The 15,867-nt window shown below is 40.0% G+C and overlaps 2 protein-coding genes across 3 annotated transcripts; one reads left to right on the top strand and one right to left on the bottom strand.

The window, feature by feature from the left end:
- The first annotated feature begins 1,129 nt into the window (after window positions 1-1,129).
- On the top strand, window positions 1,130-9,465 carry si:dkeyp-84f3.9 (zinc finger protein 37). Of its 2 annotated transcripts, XM_050047131.1 has the most exons (3): window positions 1,130-1,883; window positions 4,154-4,279; window positions 4,779-9,465. In XM_050047131.1, the coding sequence occupies exons 2-3, from the start codon at window positions 4,163-4,165 to the stop codon at window positions 8,163-8,165; spliced, it is 3,504 nt and encodes a 1,167-aa protein (XP_049903088.1). In that variant the 5' UTR covers window positions 1,130-1,883; window positions 4,154-4,162; the 3' UTR covers window positions 8,166-9,465. The 2 variants fall into 2 exon arrangements, with proteins under 2 accessions (XP_049903088.1, XP_049903089.1); XM_050047132.1 differs by lacking the exon at window positions 4,154-4,279 and having other exon boundaries at window positions 1,131-1,883.
- Window positions 9,466-9,730: 265 nt separating this feature from the next.
- Window positions 9,731-11,065, bottom strand: LOC126392028 (trypsin-3). Its single transcript, XM_050047135.1, has 5 exons — window positions 10,968-11,065; window positions 10,655-10,811; window positions 10,277-10,530; window positions 10,048-10,184; window positions 9,731-9,948 (listed from the first exon to the last, which is right to left on the bottom strand). Exons 1-5 carry the CDS (start codon window positions 11,005-11,007, stop codon window positions 9,799-9,801), a joined length of 738 nt encoding a protein of 245 aa, XP_049903092.1. The 5' UTR covers window positions 11,008-11,065; the 3' UTR covers window positions 9,731-9,798.
- Between the last annotated feature and the right edge of the window lie 4,802 nt (window positions 11,066-15,867).

Consider the following 15,867-nt stretch of genomic DNA (forward strand, 5'->3'; position numbering starts at 1 on the left):
AAACAACTATTATTTAAACCAACAGTCCTCCACAATGCTATGTTTAATTTACTTTGTTTCCATTATCTAATGATTTAGTGCCTAATTTCTTAATTTTTCCTGCATCTTAATTCTCACTTAATGACAGTGAAAGCATCTTTTCCTCAGTGATGCATTCATGAGCCATTGTCTGTCTCGCGGCTCTAATCTCCAGCAGGGGAGGCCATTTCAAAGCAGGAACAAAGTGCTGTTGTCTGTCCATTTGTGATGAGGTAAATATTCAAAAACGTGGATGCGGCGTTCAAGTCTTGTTTGAGTGCTTGTAATCTCTAAATCTAACGTGATAATTGAAAACCAGGCACCTAACGGTAGAAGAAACAAGATAACTGCACAGAAATACGTTTGGGTGGTTGATGTTTGTAGGTGTTGAACTAAATAAGAAGCAGTGTTAGGCACATTGCTGGGAGTTTGTCTACCTGTCACCTCCAGTTTCCAAGCTTCCCGTCCTTAAATGATATATTTCTCACAACAGACATATCCAGTGGTGGGTGAAGTAATTAGAGCCAATTAAATTAGTAATGCCACAATATACAAATACTACATTACAAGTAAAAGCCCTGCATTCAAAATCTTACTTATTTAGAGGATTATTAGCATCAAATATATTTAAATATCAAAAGTAGAGGTACCCCTGATGTAATTTAGCCCCACTCAAGAGTATTATACTGAATGTATGAATGTATATTATTAGAATAATATTATTAATGCATTTATGTATAAGCAGCATTTTAATGTTAGCAATGTAAAGCTAATTATAACAAATAATTTGGTGTAGTTTAATTTATAAGAATATAATTTCATAAACTGATCATATGTTTTACATGTTAAATTAAAGACCTATCTTTTTTTTTTTTTAATCTGGCTTTTAATTTGGAGTAATATTACAGCCTTAATTCTAAGTTTTAATCATTGTATTTCTTTTACTTTATTTTATTTCTGGTGTTTATTTTTTATTAATTTATTTATTCACTTATTTATTATTTTGCCTGTGTTGTGTCAGTTTTGTATGTGAAGCACTTTGTGATTAATGCTTGTATGAAAGCTGCTAAATAAATACAGTTGAGTAGGGTAAATCCTGATCTGAAAAGTAACTAGAACCTCAGCTGTCAGACAAGAGTAATGGAGTAAAAATTACTCCATTGTAAATGCCTCTTAAATGTAGTGGAGTAAAAATGACTATTATATATGCCACTTAAAAGTAATGGAGTAAAAATTACTCCATTATATATACCACTTTAATGTAGTGGAGTAAAAATTGCTCCATTATACATGCCTCTTAAATGTAGTGGAGTAAAAATGACTATTATATGCCACTTAAAAGTAATGGAGTAAAAATTACTCCATTATATATACCACTTAAATGTAGTGCAGTAGAAGTAAAAAGTACCAGATAACTGAAATACTCAAGTAAAGTACAAGTAGCTCAAAACTGTAAAGTAAATGTACTTAAAATATATAATTTATTTTCCACCACTGCACATATCACCAAAACACTCACCTATCATCTTATCCACTTTTGTCAACTACTTTGAACAACTCACGATCGACAATTTTCCCACAGCACTTGAAGTACCCACTGTGTACGCTCGCCGTGATTGACACTTTTTCGGTTGGCTTTGTGCGTGGATATCGAGTGGCTCACTGCTGCAAACTGCTCTGAAAGGAGGAGAAAGCCAGGTCCACATTAACAGATCAACTCCCAGACCAATGCACGCGTGTAAAAAGTGCCAAACAGCCACGCAACGACAGCGCATATGTTAGCTTTGAGCTAGCCACTGCTAGCTAGTTGAGCAGCGGTCAGTGAATGGCTACGCAGAGACCAGTCTTGACTCTCTCCCACGCAGGCAAGCAGTTTGTGTTTACTACCACCCATCACATTTGGTTACCGCTGTTGAGAAATGTCCTACACAGGCGTTTGCAGCTATAAAGACAGTCACACGAGCTGACATTGCAGTTAGCGGTTAGCGTTAGGTTGGTGTGGCCTGTAACGTTTAATGAGCAGAGCTAGCAATGTGGCCTACCTAAAGATAACGCCTACATTGTTAGTCATGCTGCTGGTGGCTTTTGATGATAGTTGAACTGGTAGCTGCATGCTCAGGCTGACTCTTCGGTCATATATGTTATAAATACATGTTGTGTGACCTGTTAGGACGCGGTTATGTCTCAGTGGGTTTGTGTGTGACTGAAATCAAAAGCCATTAGCTGCTGTGAGCATCAGAGAGACTCCATCACATGAAGTGTGTCTGCAGGGGAGATGAGAGGCGGGCTGACATTAGCAGCAGCCACTGCACATCCACACAAGACACTGTGGATTTCTTTGCATTAGCTGTTATATGCACCTAAAGCAACAACCAGGTGCTTTGCAAACTTATTGACACCATACTTTGAGTCTAGAGTGTGTCCCACAGGTTCAGGAGTGACTAGATGTAAAGTCTGTGCAACGTGTGGTCTGTTATGAACAGAGCAAACATGCACTTGTTTTACTTGAATATAGAAAAAAGGCAGATTTCAATAACTGCTTTCCAGAGCTGCAACGATTAATCGATTAGTTGTTAACTGTTAAATTAATCAGCAACTATTTTGGTAATCAATATATCAGTTTGAGTCATTTTTAAAGAAAAAACGATCTAATTTAAGCCTCTTAAATGTGAATATGTTCTGGTTTCTTTACTCTTCAGTGAATATCTTTGGGTTTTGAACAAATTAGATCTGCAACGATTAATCGATTAGTTGTTAACTACTTAATTAATCGGCAACAAAAATTTGATAATCCATTAAATGGTTTGAATGATATTTTTAAAGAGGAGAAAAGCCCAAATTCTGTGATTTCAGCTTTTTAAATTGGAATATTTTCTGGTTTCTGTACTGCTCTATGACAGTAAACTGAATAGCTTCTGATTTCTGTATAGACCTAACAACTAATCGATTGATGGAGAAAATAATTGATAGATAAAACGACAATGAAAATGACAGTTAGCTGCAGCCTTTAAACAAAACAAGATATTTGAGGATGTCATCTTGGGCATTGGGAAACACTGATCGTCATTTGTCAATATTTTGTGACATTATATAAACCAAACAACTAATTTAGTTATCAAGAAAATAATCGACAGATTAATTAACAATGAAAATAATTGTTAATTGCATTCTTATCCATTACAAGAAATGCAAAACTATTATCAGCAAAATATTTCAAAAATTAACGTGCACATTGAACAGAATAGTCCTTTCCTTGAGTGTTATGTTACTTTAATATATTCTGTGTGAGGTATTGGATTATTATGTCATGCCTTAATGTGTAAGTAATATTTTAATGCTGTAGCTGGTGGTGATGGAGCTCATTTTCTATCATTAAAAAAAACAGTCGGGCAGATTATTCTGATATTATGAATCATAATTTATAAGATAGCTGCGCGTTTTTAGGAAAATGTTAATGTGCTAACGAGGGATGGGACGATGCATTTTATTTTACATTTTATCACGGATCACAATAAAAACGCTCGCAGTTGATCATGGTGATTTTATATTATCAGGATGAACATAAAAATCCTCATGTCCTATCTGTGATGCAATTAAGATTTCTGTTTCTTTATAAAAGTTAAAGTTATTCCCGTATGTTTTAACACAATTTTAAATTTCAGTAATATTTTTTGTAATTATGTGGAAAATATCATGAATTGCAATCATTTTGACCAGGATAATTGTGACATGAAATTTCCGTATCATCCCATTGCCTACAGCTAAACGTTCTTCATATGAAAATGTAGAGGAGAATAGTACAGTATCCCTCTTTGAAAACTTGTGAGGCATTTGGTAACCTGAAGTGCAAAGTCCCTCAGAACTCTATTTAAGTAGAGTATTTATTGCTTTTTATTGCTGTCAGCAGTCCTCTCTCTGGTCCAGATTTTCATCATACTTTGCTATAAACGCCTGTGCTTGAATCCCTCATGTGAGTTGGTGAGCTTTGTTACCTCTGAACAATCGTAATGCAGCCAACCACTTCTAAATTATCACAGCAAATAGGCGGCGCATGCAGTGAGTGTACACACTACTGTAAGATTACACATTGCTGTTGTTATGAGTTACAGCCTCCATGTGACTGTTTTGTCCACAGACTCTTGACATGGGGAGTAAAATGTCCTTCAGCAGAGGAAGCAGTGACCAAAATACAGTCTCTGAGTTAACTTCTGTGGCGTCGCATCCTCGCAGTTCCATTCATGCTCCTTCGGACTGCAAGCAGGTAGTTAGTGAGAGAGAAAAATAGACGAGTCACCCCAAAATGATGCTTTGTGTTACAGTACACCGCACGATTCCTGGAGCAGCCTGCTAGTGGAATAGTGATGCGTGTTTTTTTTTGTGTAAAAACTTTTAAACTTGAGGGCTTGTATAAGGACTATTGTTCCGTTTTTTTTTGTTTGATAGTTTGTTATTCAGACTGAATTATATAGTTTGATATGTCTGTCAGTCAAGATATGTAATATTCTAATTCTGCATGCATTTACATTCGCATGTGGTTGTCTGTCGTGCACCTGTTAAAGGATTTTACTACATAGATATAGACATTAACAACGTACAACGAATTATAAAGGCAATAAGGTTTTCGTTGATACAGTTTGGGTTCTTTTGTTTGTTTGCTTTTTTGGTTTTTGCATGCCTTTTATTGTCTTACTATTTTAGGAGACTTGTGCTACAGTACCACGACTACATTTGTGACACATGCAGTTTCCTTTCTCCCACAGATACCTGAAGAAAAGATATGCAGTGAGGAAGACCTGGACTCCAGGTGGGGAGAAGAAATGAAAGCAACAGAACCGACTCAACCTGCACCTGAATCCCACCCATCGGGGCACGTGGAGTCTGATGGCCTTGTTAACTCTGAAACAGCAGACGGAGCAAATTGCCAACACGGTGAGAATATATCGACTCAGGTAGGGATGGAAGAAAAGTCTGAAATGGCACCTGCAAGTTTGTGCAGCTCTACAACAGACAGTCATGGACAGCCTGTGGAGGTCCGCAGGAGACCCGGGCGCCCACGTAAAGTGAAACCACTGCTAACTGAAAACCGAAATGATCCAGGCTGTGCTGGGTTTGATGCAGTTCAGCATAAGGAGATCAGCACGACAATACCGCTGCCAACATGCTTGGAGAACCACAACAGCGATGTGCCTAATGATGATAAAGTAGAAAACAATGTCCCCGTGCTGCCCAAGAGAAAAAGAGGAAGACCAACAAAAGTAGAAGTTGAAGCTTACAGGGCTTTGGTTGCTAAGGCTGCTGCTGCCTCTCCTGCGTCTTTTGCTAAAGCTAAACGTGTTAGCACCCCTGCATGGAGCCTGAGGAGTAGAGTTGAAAATCACAGTGTGATACAGGATGGAAAGCCTGAATCTGAAAGCAAGGTAGACCCGAAGCAGACTGAAGGGACTCCCACAGAAAATAGTAATGCGTTAAACTTTCAAGGCGTTAAAAGAAGAAGAACTAGACTGGCTGATCAGCAAGTTCCAGCTAAGGTGTCCAGACTGGATGTTTCCCAGGAGGCCTCGTCACTGTTGAGCAACGATACAGGCTGTCGAGAGACAGATAAGCAGGTGGAACTTAACACTGACAAACAAGAGACTGATACAGATGGAAAGAGCTGCCAACTCTCCCAGCAGACAGGACAAATGGAAAGTGCATCACCACAAAGAAAATTGAGTTCCCAGCCAGCCACTGAGCCTGAAGTTATTCCTTCTGACAGTGTGAGCAGTTTAAACTTGGTAAGCCCCACTCAGAGTGATGACCCTAAAATAAAACAGTCAGCCAACATGAATGGCAGTGAGGAGTCACAATCAAAAAGCAGTCTTGACTCTATGAAGAATGCAGACTTTAGCACGGATGCTGTAACGTCCTCCGAACAACCACCTAAATCTGCTGGAGCACCCCCTGCTGTAAAAGCTGAGAATATTGAGATAGAGCTGGATCATTTGAATCCTGAGTTAAATAATCCTAAATCTTTACAGTGCAATGCCAACGCCACAGGTAAAGCTGGGGGTCCAAACAGTCAGCGAAGCACTTTCAGGCGCAAGAGGGGCGGCAAGAGAAGGAGGAGAATAAGCAATGTTGTGTTACAGGAAGAGCAGCTTGCCGAGAGCCATGTTGACACTCAACCAAATACAGACTGTGGTGACGGGGATGAGGAGGCCAACGCAAATGTCAGCCACACTAAAAGACGGGGGAAAACTCACTTGAAATGTAGTTACTGTGGTCATATATCTAAATTTCTCTCTCAGTTCGTCATCCATCAACGCATTCATACAGGAGAACGACCTTTCAAATGCCCTGAGTGTGGCAGAGGTTTTAGTAAAAACTCCAACTTAAATCTTCATCTCAAGACGCACAAAAAGAGCCACATGTATCAGAAATGTCCGTATTGCAAGATCAAATTCTCTTGCTCGGAGTACGCAGCTCATATGAAGATGCATTTGATGGACCAGGACTCCGAGAACAACAAATCTAAAAAACACAGCAGAGAGAACGACCATGGAAACAATCAGGGACTTCATAGACCCGTCTCTCCGGAGAAGAGAGAAAGAAAAGTGTGCCAGTACTGTGGTAAAACATTCCGGTTTCAGTCTGCCCTTATTAGACATGTGCGTGTCCACACTGGGGAGAAGCCTTATAAATGTGATATATGTGGCAAAGCTTTCGGTCAGGCCTATTTCTTGCGGGTTCACGAGCTGACTCACTGGTCTGTAAAACGTTACAACTGCACACGCTGTGAAAAGTCATTCACTCACTATAGCAATGCAAAAAATCACACTTGTAGACCTTCGGGAAGCAGCGACGATTTGCACCCTAACAATCGTGTAAAGCCTTCACTAACGTACACGTGCCACATCTGCAAGAATGTTTTCGACCATCTGCAGGAGTTCAACAGCCACATGAGAGACCACACCGGTGCAAAGCTTTATCGCTGCTTGTATTGTGACAAGCTTTTTGCTTCGATGTCGGAATTTAGCGCCCATCGCACTCAGTGCGGAGGAGAGCGACACGCCTCCGGTTCTAGGATAGAAGAGGACGAGACAGTGTCGTTAATAAAGTACACAGTGCCTGCACTTAGGTGTTCAACTGGAATCAATTCAGCTGCTCCTCTCATAGGCGCTAATTGTGAACCACAGAAAAAAACACCACAGACCAACCGCAAAAAACGCACCACAAACCTAAAGAAACCATTCCAGTCCACAGTCATACCGGCTCACAACCTCTCGCACTTTGTGTCAAAGTTAAACAAACTAGATAACCGCTCGGACCCCAGGAAATATTTATGTCCAAGCTGCGGGCGACTCTTCAGACACATGGGCAGACTCCGAGCCCACATGCTCACTCACCCCCCGGGTCAGAGTTACACCTGTGCCTGTTGCGGCAAGACTCTAGACGACTGGAAAAAGCTGTGGCATCATCAGAGAGTCCATCGACAGAGACGCGGCCGCTTCAGTTGTCCTCAGTGTGGCAAAGGTTTCCGCTTCGTGGAGCCGTACAAAAAACACATGAGCGAGCACCCAGATTTCCAGTGGATTCAGGTCAGGCCCAAGAAAGTGTTTCTGCCTTATCAGTGTGAGCAGTGCAGGTGCAGCTTCAAGACTCTAGATTTGCTGTTCAGTCACCAGCTCTGCCATTCCTCAACACACAAGGATTCGGATTTCGATTTATCCGTAGATGAACACGCTACACAGTCCAACAAGAAAACGTTAAGCCCTCCCACAAACAAACACCTAGCTACATCTTGTCCAGATCCTGAAGAAAACGACTCTCTTCTAAGCCCCTTATCCAAATATCCAGACCCAGTAACTCAAGGTTTGTCCAACAGTCAGGGTCTTGATTGGGGTAAAACTTCCCAGCGTCCCAGCACCACACATTCAAGATTTTCATTTATCCAAGACAGTGAAACCAGTCATGACAGAGTAGATGAAAATGCATTTGGAAAACCTGTAACTCCTTTGAGAACTGTGAAAAGACACGTAAGCCAAAATGCCAGCATATCAAATGACGGGTCTGCAGGTGGTGTTAAGTGTGCCGTGTGTGGTGATGCATATCCTGCCATTTCAGACCTTTATCACCATTATTTGCAGCATGCCAGAGGCCAGTTGTAATAACCTAGATGGAGACACATTGCCCCGTATTTGTTCATTAACTCTTTTTTTTTCTGTCATATATATATCGTGTTTCACACAGGGGGGTTCTGTAGTCCTAGATTAGAACATGTAGAAACATTGTCTGTTACACACCTGCTACAGTACGAGGATTTGTTTACAATCATGTATTCAACCTGTCATGCCTGACAGTTTTCAATCTCTGAATATAGACACTGAATGTGCAAAATAATAGGGACACTTTCTGTTTTTCGTGTAGTTTATCACCCTCAGATAGAAGCCACTAGCCTTTCTTTAGTTTGTGTAATTACATTTCTGTCCATCAGGAAGAACAGAGGAGATGCAGATAGAGAGAAACTGTCAGAAAGATGCCCCAAGTATTTTGTGCATTCACTGGATTATTGGTAAGAACCAGCCCTGGCGTAATATAATCAGCAACAAAACAAGCATTTGAAAGCAGAAATTGTGTGTAAATGGCTGATAATGGAAAATAAGTTTGATTAAAAAATATTTATACAAGTGAAACAACCACTGAAACATTTTGAGCCCTGTAACTTCCTGCCATCATTATTTTATAACGTGGAAAAGTACCCTGACCTGACGAGAGGGGTGGACGTCACACTGAATTCATTTCCTTCTTATTGCTGTGAAAATTTATTTTGGCAGACATGACAAAGAACTTGTCTCATTTTATTTTTACAACATGTCTGTCGATGAATAGTACGACCACTTAATTGAATAGTCGCTGTATATTTTGACCAATTATATCCTTATCATGATACGTGCATTTGCTTTATGACCATTGTGAATTTTATATCAAACGTGCGCAATCCAAATCTTGCAGGTCCTTTCTTAACGTATTAAAGTGAAACTGTTCAGAATGTTTCAGAGGAAGTGTTGTACTGATTTCACATTTGTTTCGTTCTGGTATCCAACAAGGACATGTATCGGCATTTTGTATTTACCTTTTAAAGTGAATATCAGCTTTACTCATGCACGTTTGTCAAAGACTTTGCTCTATTATGGACTTGTATACTGATGGCTGAAACCAAGTGATGCTAAATTTTTCTTGAAAATACACCAACAAATGCACATCGAACATCCATTGTTACTTTTTACTGCCTTTGAAATATTACATTGTCATGCTTCAGTGTCAGGCTGGATTTTGTTGGAATCATGAAAAAGAAAAAAACTTTAAAAAATATGTTTCCCAGATGGACACCCTGCTCTGTTGTATATGAGTTTATGCTATAATTTGTCTTAAAACCAATAAAGGTCATTTTTGTATTGATATGCGATTATGTCTGTCATTTTAGGTCAGAATTTATGCACACTTACTCTATACGTAAGATAACCATGAGATCCTTAAAGTAACTTGTGAATAAAGATAGTGAATCCTGACAGATACAGTAGGTCATGTGTATTCCTAAACAGCTGTGTTTGGGGCTTCTTTACCTCAAAGCCAGTGAAAGAGCTGTTGCAGAGTATTGAATATTTCAGACCAAAGTGATGAGTTTGAGTACAGTCTGCAATGCTCAGCCAAGAAGTCAAATACATGAGGTGTCTTTGATTTTTCCATTTATTAAAGGGTCATACAGTTTTCTGTCCTGTAAGAAGTGACCGTAAAGCAACTTTAGTTGGAGGCCATGGTGTTGCGAATCCAGGAGTTGTAGTTGCAGACCTTGGCGTAGACTCCAGGCTTGTTCCTCTGCGCGCAGCCATAACCCCAGGACACCACACCCTGCAGCTGACCGTTGCACACCACGGGGCCACCAGAGTCACCCTGATAGGACGCAGACAGAGAGGACAACATGTGAGCAAAGGTGTTGCGACGTTTGGTATGTCCACTGTTAGAAACAGTGATGATGACTTTAGCTCGTACCTGGCAGGAGTCCTTGCCTCCCTCCAGGAATCCAGCACAGAACATGTTGGAGGTGATCTGTCCAGGGTAGGAGGACCTGCAGCTGCTGTCGCTCAGGATGGGGGCATCCAGGCACCTCAGACGATCGGGGTAGTTGCCTAGAGAGGAAGACAGACAATACATGTAAATATTCATACCCAGCATGTAGTAAGAAAATATTTTCCAGATGTGACTGCAGTGTGTTACTGACTTCCAGAGCTGCTGGTGTTGCCCCATCCAGAGATCAGGCAGCGGGTGCCAGAGCCAGCACAGCTGGAGGGCAGGGACACGGTGCGGACGTAGTTGTTGAGGGTGGCGGGCTTGCTGAGCTTGATCAGCATGATGTCATTGTCCAGGTTGCGGCTGTTGTAGCTGGGGTGACGGATGACCCTAGCAGAGTTGATGAACTGCTCGGTGCCCTCATTGACAGCAATGTTGTGCTCACCGAGACGCACCTGGACGCGGCTGCAGAGAGAGACACGAGGGTTAGATTACATGTGACACCTGTAATGAGGCAACTCGTCTGTTTACCAGCAGCTTTATGCTGTAACAGCACAGTCAGTCGAACGTAAACTGAAATAACACTTACGACTTGTAGCAGTGAGCAGCAGACACCACCCAGGTGCTGGAGATCAGAGAGCCTCCACAGAAGTGGTAGCCAGAGTTCAGAGAGACCTGGTAGGCCACAGAGTTCTTCCTGCACTCATAGCCTCCAACAATCTTGTCATCCTCAATGGGAGCAGCATCTGATGGAGAATTTATGACCAGATTTTATGTTTGCAGAACTGCAGTTTTCAAATAAATTTTAAAGCAACTAATCCTTCTGTCACAAAATCCTATAATGACTTTGGAAAGGAAATGAGGAGTAAAGTAAGTAAGACCTGTATAGTCTTCATACTCACATGCCACTGCGAACAGAGCCAGAAGAATGAAAGCCTTCATGATGGAGTCAGTCTCAGCCTCGGTGTCAGCTCAGCTGCACTGCAGCCCCTTTTAAACCCACTCTGTCCCTCTGCTATCTGATTGGCCAAGGACACGCATTTCAATTTTTTACCTTTATCTGATAGGGTAACGTGTGTGAAAACACACCTGGAAGACGAGAGCCAACATGTTACATACATGTCTTTTGGTTCCAACATGCCAAGCACATGCATAAACAGATTTTGTGTATTTCTATGGGTCCTTGAAATCCTTAAGGTTTTGTCAGTCTGAGGGAAATAATCAAGGCCTTTAAAAGTTTTTGAAAATAGACACAAATACTCATGTTTCATTAAAAGTGCTGAGAGGCAGTTATTGCAGTTATCCCCAAACAGGGAAAAGATAGGCTGGACTGTTCAAATTATAGACCTGTGAGCCTTTTAAATCAGGACTACAAATTTTTTGCATCTATATTAGCTAAATGACTGGAACAAATTCTGCCTGAAATCGTACACCTGGATCAAACAGGCTTTATTAAACAGTGGCAAACTCAAGAAAACATTAGACGTACATTACATGTGATCCATCAGATAAACCAGGAACAAACTGAAGCAATCATATTTGGCTTGGATGCCGAAAAAGCGTTCGACTCTGTAAGTTGGTCTTTTTTATACAACGCTCTGCACAAATTTCAATTTCATAGAACGTTTATTCGGACAATCCAGAGTCTCTATAACAAGCCAACAGCAAGACGGACAATCCAGAGTCTCTATAACAAGCCAACAGCAAGAATTAAAATAAACGGTTCCCTTTCAGCATCCTTTGAGTTGGAGCGTGGCTGTCGACAAGGATGTCCTATTAGTCCTCTCCTCTTTGCCCTCTTCATAGAGCCTTTAAGTCAAATGATCAGACAAAATGATAATATACATGGTATCTTATTGGCTGGTGGACGTAAGATAGCGCTTTTTGCGGACGACGTCCTGGTGTTCTTTGTAGCAATATCAGGCTACAAATTAAACTCACATAAATCTCCCGAGGCTGCTTTACTTGTTTCAGTCACTTCCAGTGGAGATCCCTGAAAAGAAATTTGCTGAGTGGGATAAGTGGATTTCGAGATTTCTGTGGCAGGGAAAGAAACCTAGAGTTAGATACAAGACACTCCAGGTTCCAAGGTGTAAAGGAGGCCTTGCTCTCCCCTGCCTAAAAACTTATTATCAAGCTGCCCAGATTAAACCCTTGATCCATATTTGTGACCCAAGCTGTTCAGCTATATGGAAAACCACTGAATGCCATTGCTCGGGCAAAATCCCATTACAGGCCATCATTGGGGACAGTGAATTAAAACACCATCTTGAGGCAAAGCCTAACCCATGGCTAGAGGTATCACTTAAAACCTGGTTTAAAATGGTGAAGTTATACGGGCAGAAGGAGCCTTTTTCACTGATTAGGTGGGTGGCTTATGACCCAGGCTTCACTCCGAACAGACTGGATGCAACCTTTAAGTTGTGGCAGCAGCGAGGGATCGATATTTATTTGGACCTCTGAAAAAAAACTCTCTTAAAAGTTTTCAAAACTTGAAGGATCAATATAGAATAATCAACCAGGACCTCTTTAGATATTTGCAGTTAAGACACCATACAGAAAGAATAATTAATAAAGATGATCTGGGAAAATCTACATCTGGAGCAGGGGTGTTAAGAATCTTTATTGCTGCCTTCAGGAATTAGGTGGGACCAATACATCTTACATAAAAGAAAGATGGGAAAACGAAGGAAATTTTGTACTATCACTAGAGGAGTGGGAAAATTTAATGACATGCAATGGAAATCAACTAACTCTTTGTCATGGAGAGAGTTTAATTGGAAAAACAGGGTCAGATATTTTTTAACACCTGCACTCAAGCACCCTGGGGGGAGGCAGACAACATGCTGGAGAGGCTGTGGGACAGACAGAGCAAATCACTTTCATGTGTTTTGGGAATGCACTGTGATTCATCAATATTGAATTGAAATTAGAGACAGTATGAAAAATGTATTAAGATGTGACATTGATTTTTGTTTTCAAGTTATGTATTTGGATAAAAAGCCACACCAACTTTTAGGTTTCTCAAAATTATATATGTTCAACATAATGCTGGTCGCCAGTAAAAAAGCGATCACAAAAAATGGCTAAATCAAAGAGCACCCACACTAGTAGACTGGTTCAATGTGCTGCATGAAATTTACGTCATGGAAAAACTAACATTCGCTCTAAGACTCAAGATGGACCAACTCGAAAAATGCTGGAAAGGATGGATTGATTTCATTAGCCCACATAGATCAGACTTCAGGTTATAATGGAACATCATTTGTAATGTAACCCCCATGTTTTTTCTATGCTACACGCCCCCCTTTTATTTATTTATTTATTTTACTTTACCTCTATTTTTAATTCTCTTACTTTCTTTTTCTGTTTGTCCAGTTTGAACTGTTTCAATTGTTAAAAAAGTGTACAAAGTATAACACTCTGTATATGTTGACTTTAAACATAATAAAAAGATAATTTAATTTTTTTTTTTTTAAAAAAAGTGCTGAAATGTATATATTTTGTGCAAAAGAGAGATTTTTGCTTCACATTAGTAATGTAATTGTTGTCTGGGAGGTTATGTAAGGCCTGCTTGTTCTCATTGTAAGAAAAAACAAGTATTGTAACAGTAGCTTAATCTCTGTCTCAGACTCTGCCATACTGGGTCCTTGAATCTGAAGGAATCAGGCTTGGAAATATTTTTCTTCTTTAATGTCTGTTTCTTTCTTAATACATTTTTCTAAATCATAGTCAGGCGCAATAGATGTTTCTTATTCATGGAGCAACAATAGCTCACAAAGAAATTTAATCCAACAATTGTCTGTATTGTAATATTTTGATAAACACCAGGAATCCACGTTCCCATAACTTTGTTTTCATTCATTCATTCATTTTCTGTAACTGCTTACTGGTACAGGTTCGTGGGTATGTTGGAGCCTATCCCAGCTGACACTGGGTGAGAGGCAGGGTACACCCTGGTCAGGTCACCAGACTATCACAGGGCTGACACATAGAGACAGACAACCATTCACGCTCACATTCACACCAACGGGCAATTTAGAGACATCAATTAACCTGCATGTCTTTGGACTGTAGGAGGAAGCTGAGGTACCCGGAGGAAACCCACGCTGACAACATGCAAACTCCACACAGAAGGGCCCTAGCTGGCTGGTGGATTGCAACCCAGAGCCTCTCGCTGTGAGGCAACAGAGCTGTGCTGTCCATATATTAGAATCCACAGGAGCAGCAGATGGCATCAAAATGACAATCAGAATTAACATGAAGGTGGTTATACAGTGGGAGACACGTTTTGGAGAGTTACTGTTTTCAAAGCTAAAATTTGACTTTACAAGTTGTTACTTTGATCAGATGTTCCTTTCACTACAATGAGTGGGACATGGTTTATATTTGGAGTGGCGTCTGTGCCGCACACTTACAAGGGAGCGCCACCCAAATTAAAAATTCCAATATATTATTTCCATGGCCTAGGAAAGTTCAGTCAGTATTTGTGAACATGAGCTACTCTCTCTCAAAACCAGAAACAACAGCAGTAAGTCTCAAACTTGTGATGTCATAGGCTATAAAGTCAGGAGACTGATTTTATGGACACACAGCATGTTTGTTTTCTTTTTTAAACCCAAATGAGCTTTAGTCTATTGTAGTGATCTCAGTTATGAAACAGAAAGCTTACCCATATACTGAGAACACTCCCCTGGGTGCTCTCAGTGTCATCTAGAACATCTTTCCCAATTCACTTTCTATTCAGCAGCTCCACATTTTATACTTGATGACATCACAAATTTGAGTTTTAACACACTAGTTTTTGGATTTGGGAGAGAGTTATTCATGTTTACTAATATTTTTGGACTGTCTTAGACCATATTAGTAACATGTAAGACTTTTGAAAATGAAAGTAACGTTCATGTACCAAAACAATTTCAAAATATTACTCACTATGTTCTTTAGGTGGAATGGAAAAATCTAACATGCATCCTCAAGTACAGTTTCATGTGTCTTAAAATAGATTTTTTTTTTACTTACATTAGTCTTTCATCATAAAGTTTGTGTCAGTAAAAATGTGATTAAAATTATGATTGAGATTGATTCTGGTTTTGCCATCTGAGATTTAATGTGTCTGTCTCAAACTTTGCAAGACAAATTACCAGTGACAAACGGAAACAAATCACATCAGCATTGTAAATGTTTGTCTTTTAAGATATTTATGTTGAATATCTTTTATGGAAACAAAGATACAGACAATGTTATATTCTACTTCCACATTTGTGAATCAGCCATTTCTTTGTGCTGTAATTCATGCCAATGAAAATTAGAACGTCAAAGAGCAGTTCTCCTAAAGCTGAGAAATCAGCCTTCTCTTCATGTTAATGTTGTGTGTTGTGTTGTATTTCACATTTGCAGTGAGCAACATCCTTAACAATACGTTTTAAATACAGAATATAGCTTCATTTTATTGAGTTGTGTTAGCCCTGCCAAAAATGGCAATAAGTAAATGCATTTATGTTCAAGGATTATCATAAATCTTTATTTTATTCTAAATGCTTTAAGCTTTGTGTGACACACAGAAATAAACAAGTATCTTCCCTAACTTGTCATTGTAAAGTAAACATTGATTGTACACTGTAATGGCTATACGATAATGACACTATCTGTGATTAGATTGGTCCCTGTAAGCCTCGCTTTCACTATGCAATTCTGTCTGCCACTGGGTACGACCTTCCAGGAAAATGAAGGCTTGATTTACAGCGCAAAGGAAGTGTGTGAACTATTGTGCATCCACAACAGGAAGAGGATAGTGCCTTT

Source organism: Epinephelus moara, chromosome 6, assembly GCF_006386435.1.
Source record: "Epinephelus moara isolate mb chromosome 6, YSFRI_EMoa_1.0, whole genome shotgun sequence".
NCBI classification, from domain to species: domain Eukaryota; kingdom Metazoa; phylum Chordata; class Actinopteri; order Perciformes; family Serranidae; genus Epinephelus; species Epinephelus moara.

Coding starts and splice junctions, on each gene's coding strand:
- si:dkeyp-84f3.9 (XM_050047131.1), top strand. CDS start 4,163: ATGGGGAGTAAAATGTCCTTCAGCAGAGGAAGCAGTGACCAAAATACA. Junction 4,280..4,778: donor CTCCTTCGGACTGCAAGCAG/GTAGTTAGTGAG, acceptor TTTCTCCCACAG/ATACCTGAAGAAAAGATATG.
- LOC126392028 (XM_050047135.1), bottom strand. CDS start 11,007: ATGAAGGCTTTCATTCTTCTGGCTCTGTTCGCAGTGGCAT. Junction 10,531..10,654: donor GCTGCTCACTGCTACAAGTC/GTAAGTGTTATT, acceptor CTCTCTCTGCAG/CCGCGTCCAGGTGCGTCTCG. Junction 10,185..10,276: donor CAACACCAGCAGCTCTGGAA/GTCAGTAACACA, acceptor CTTCCTCTCTAG/GCAACTACCCCGATCGTCTG.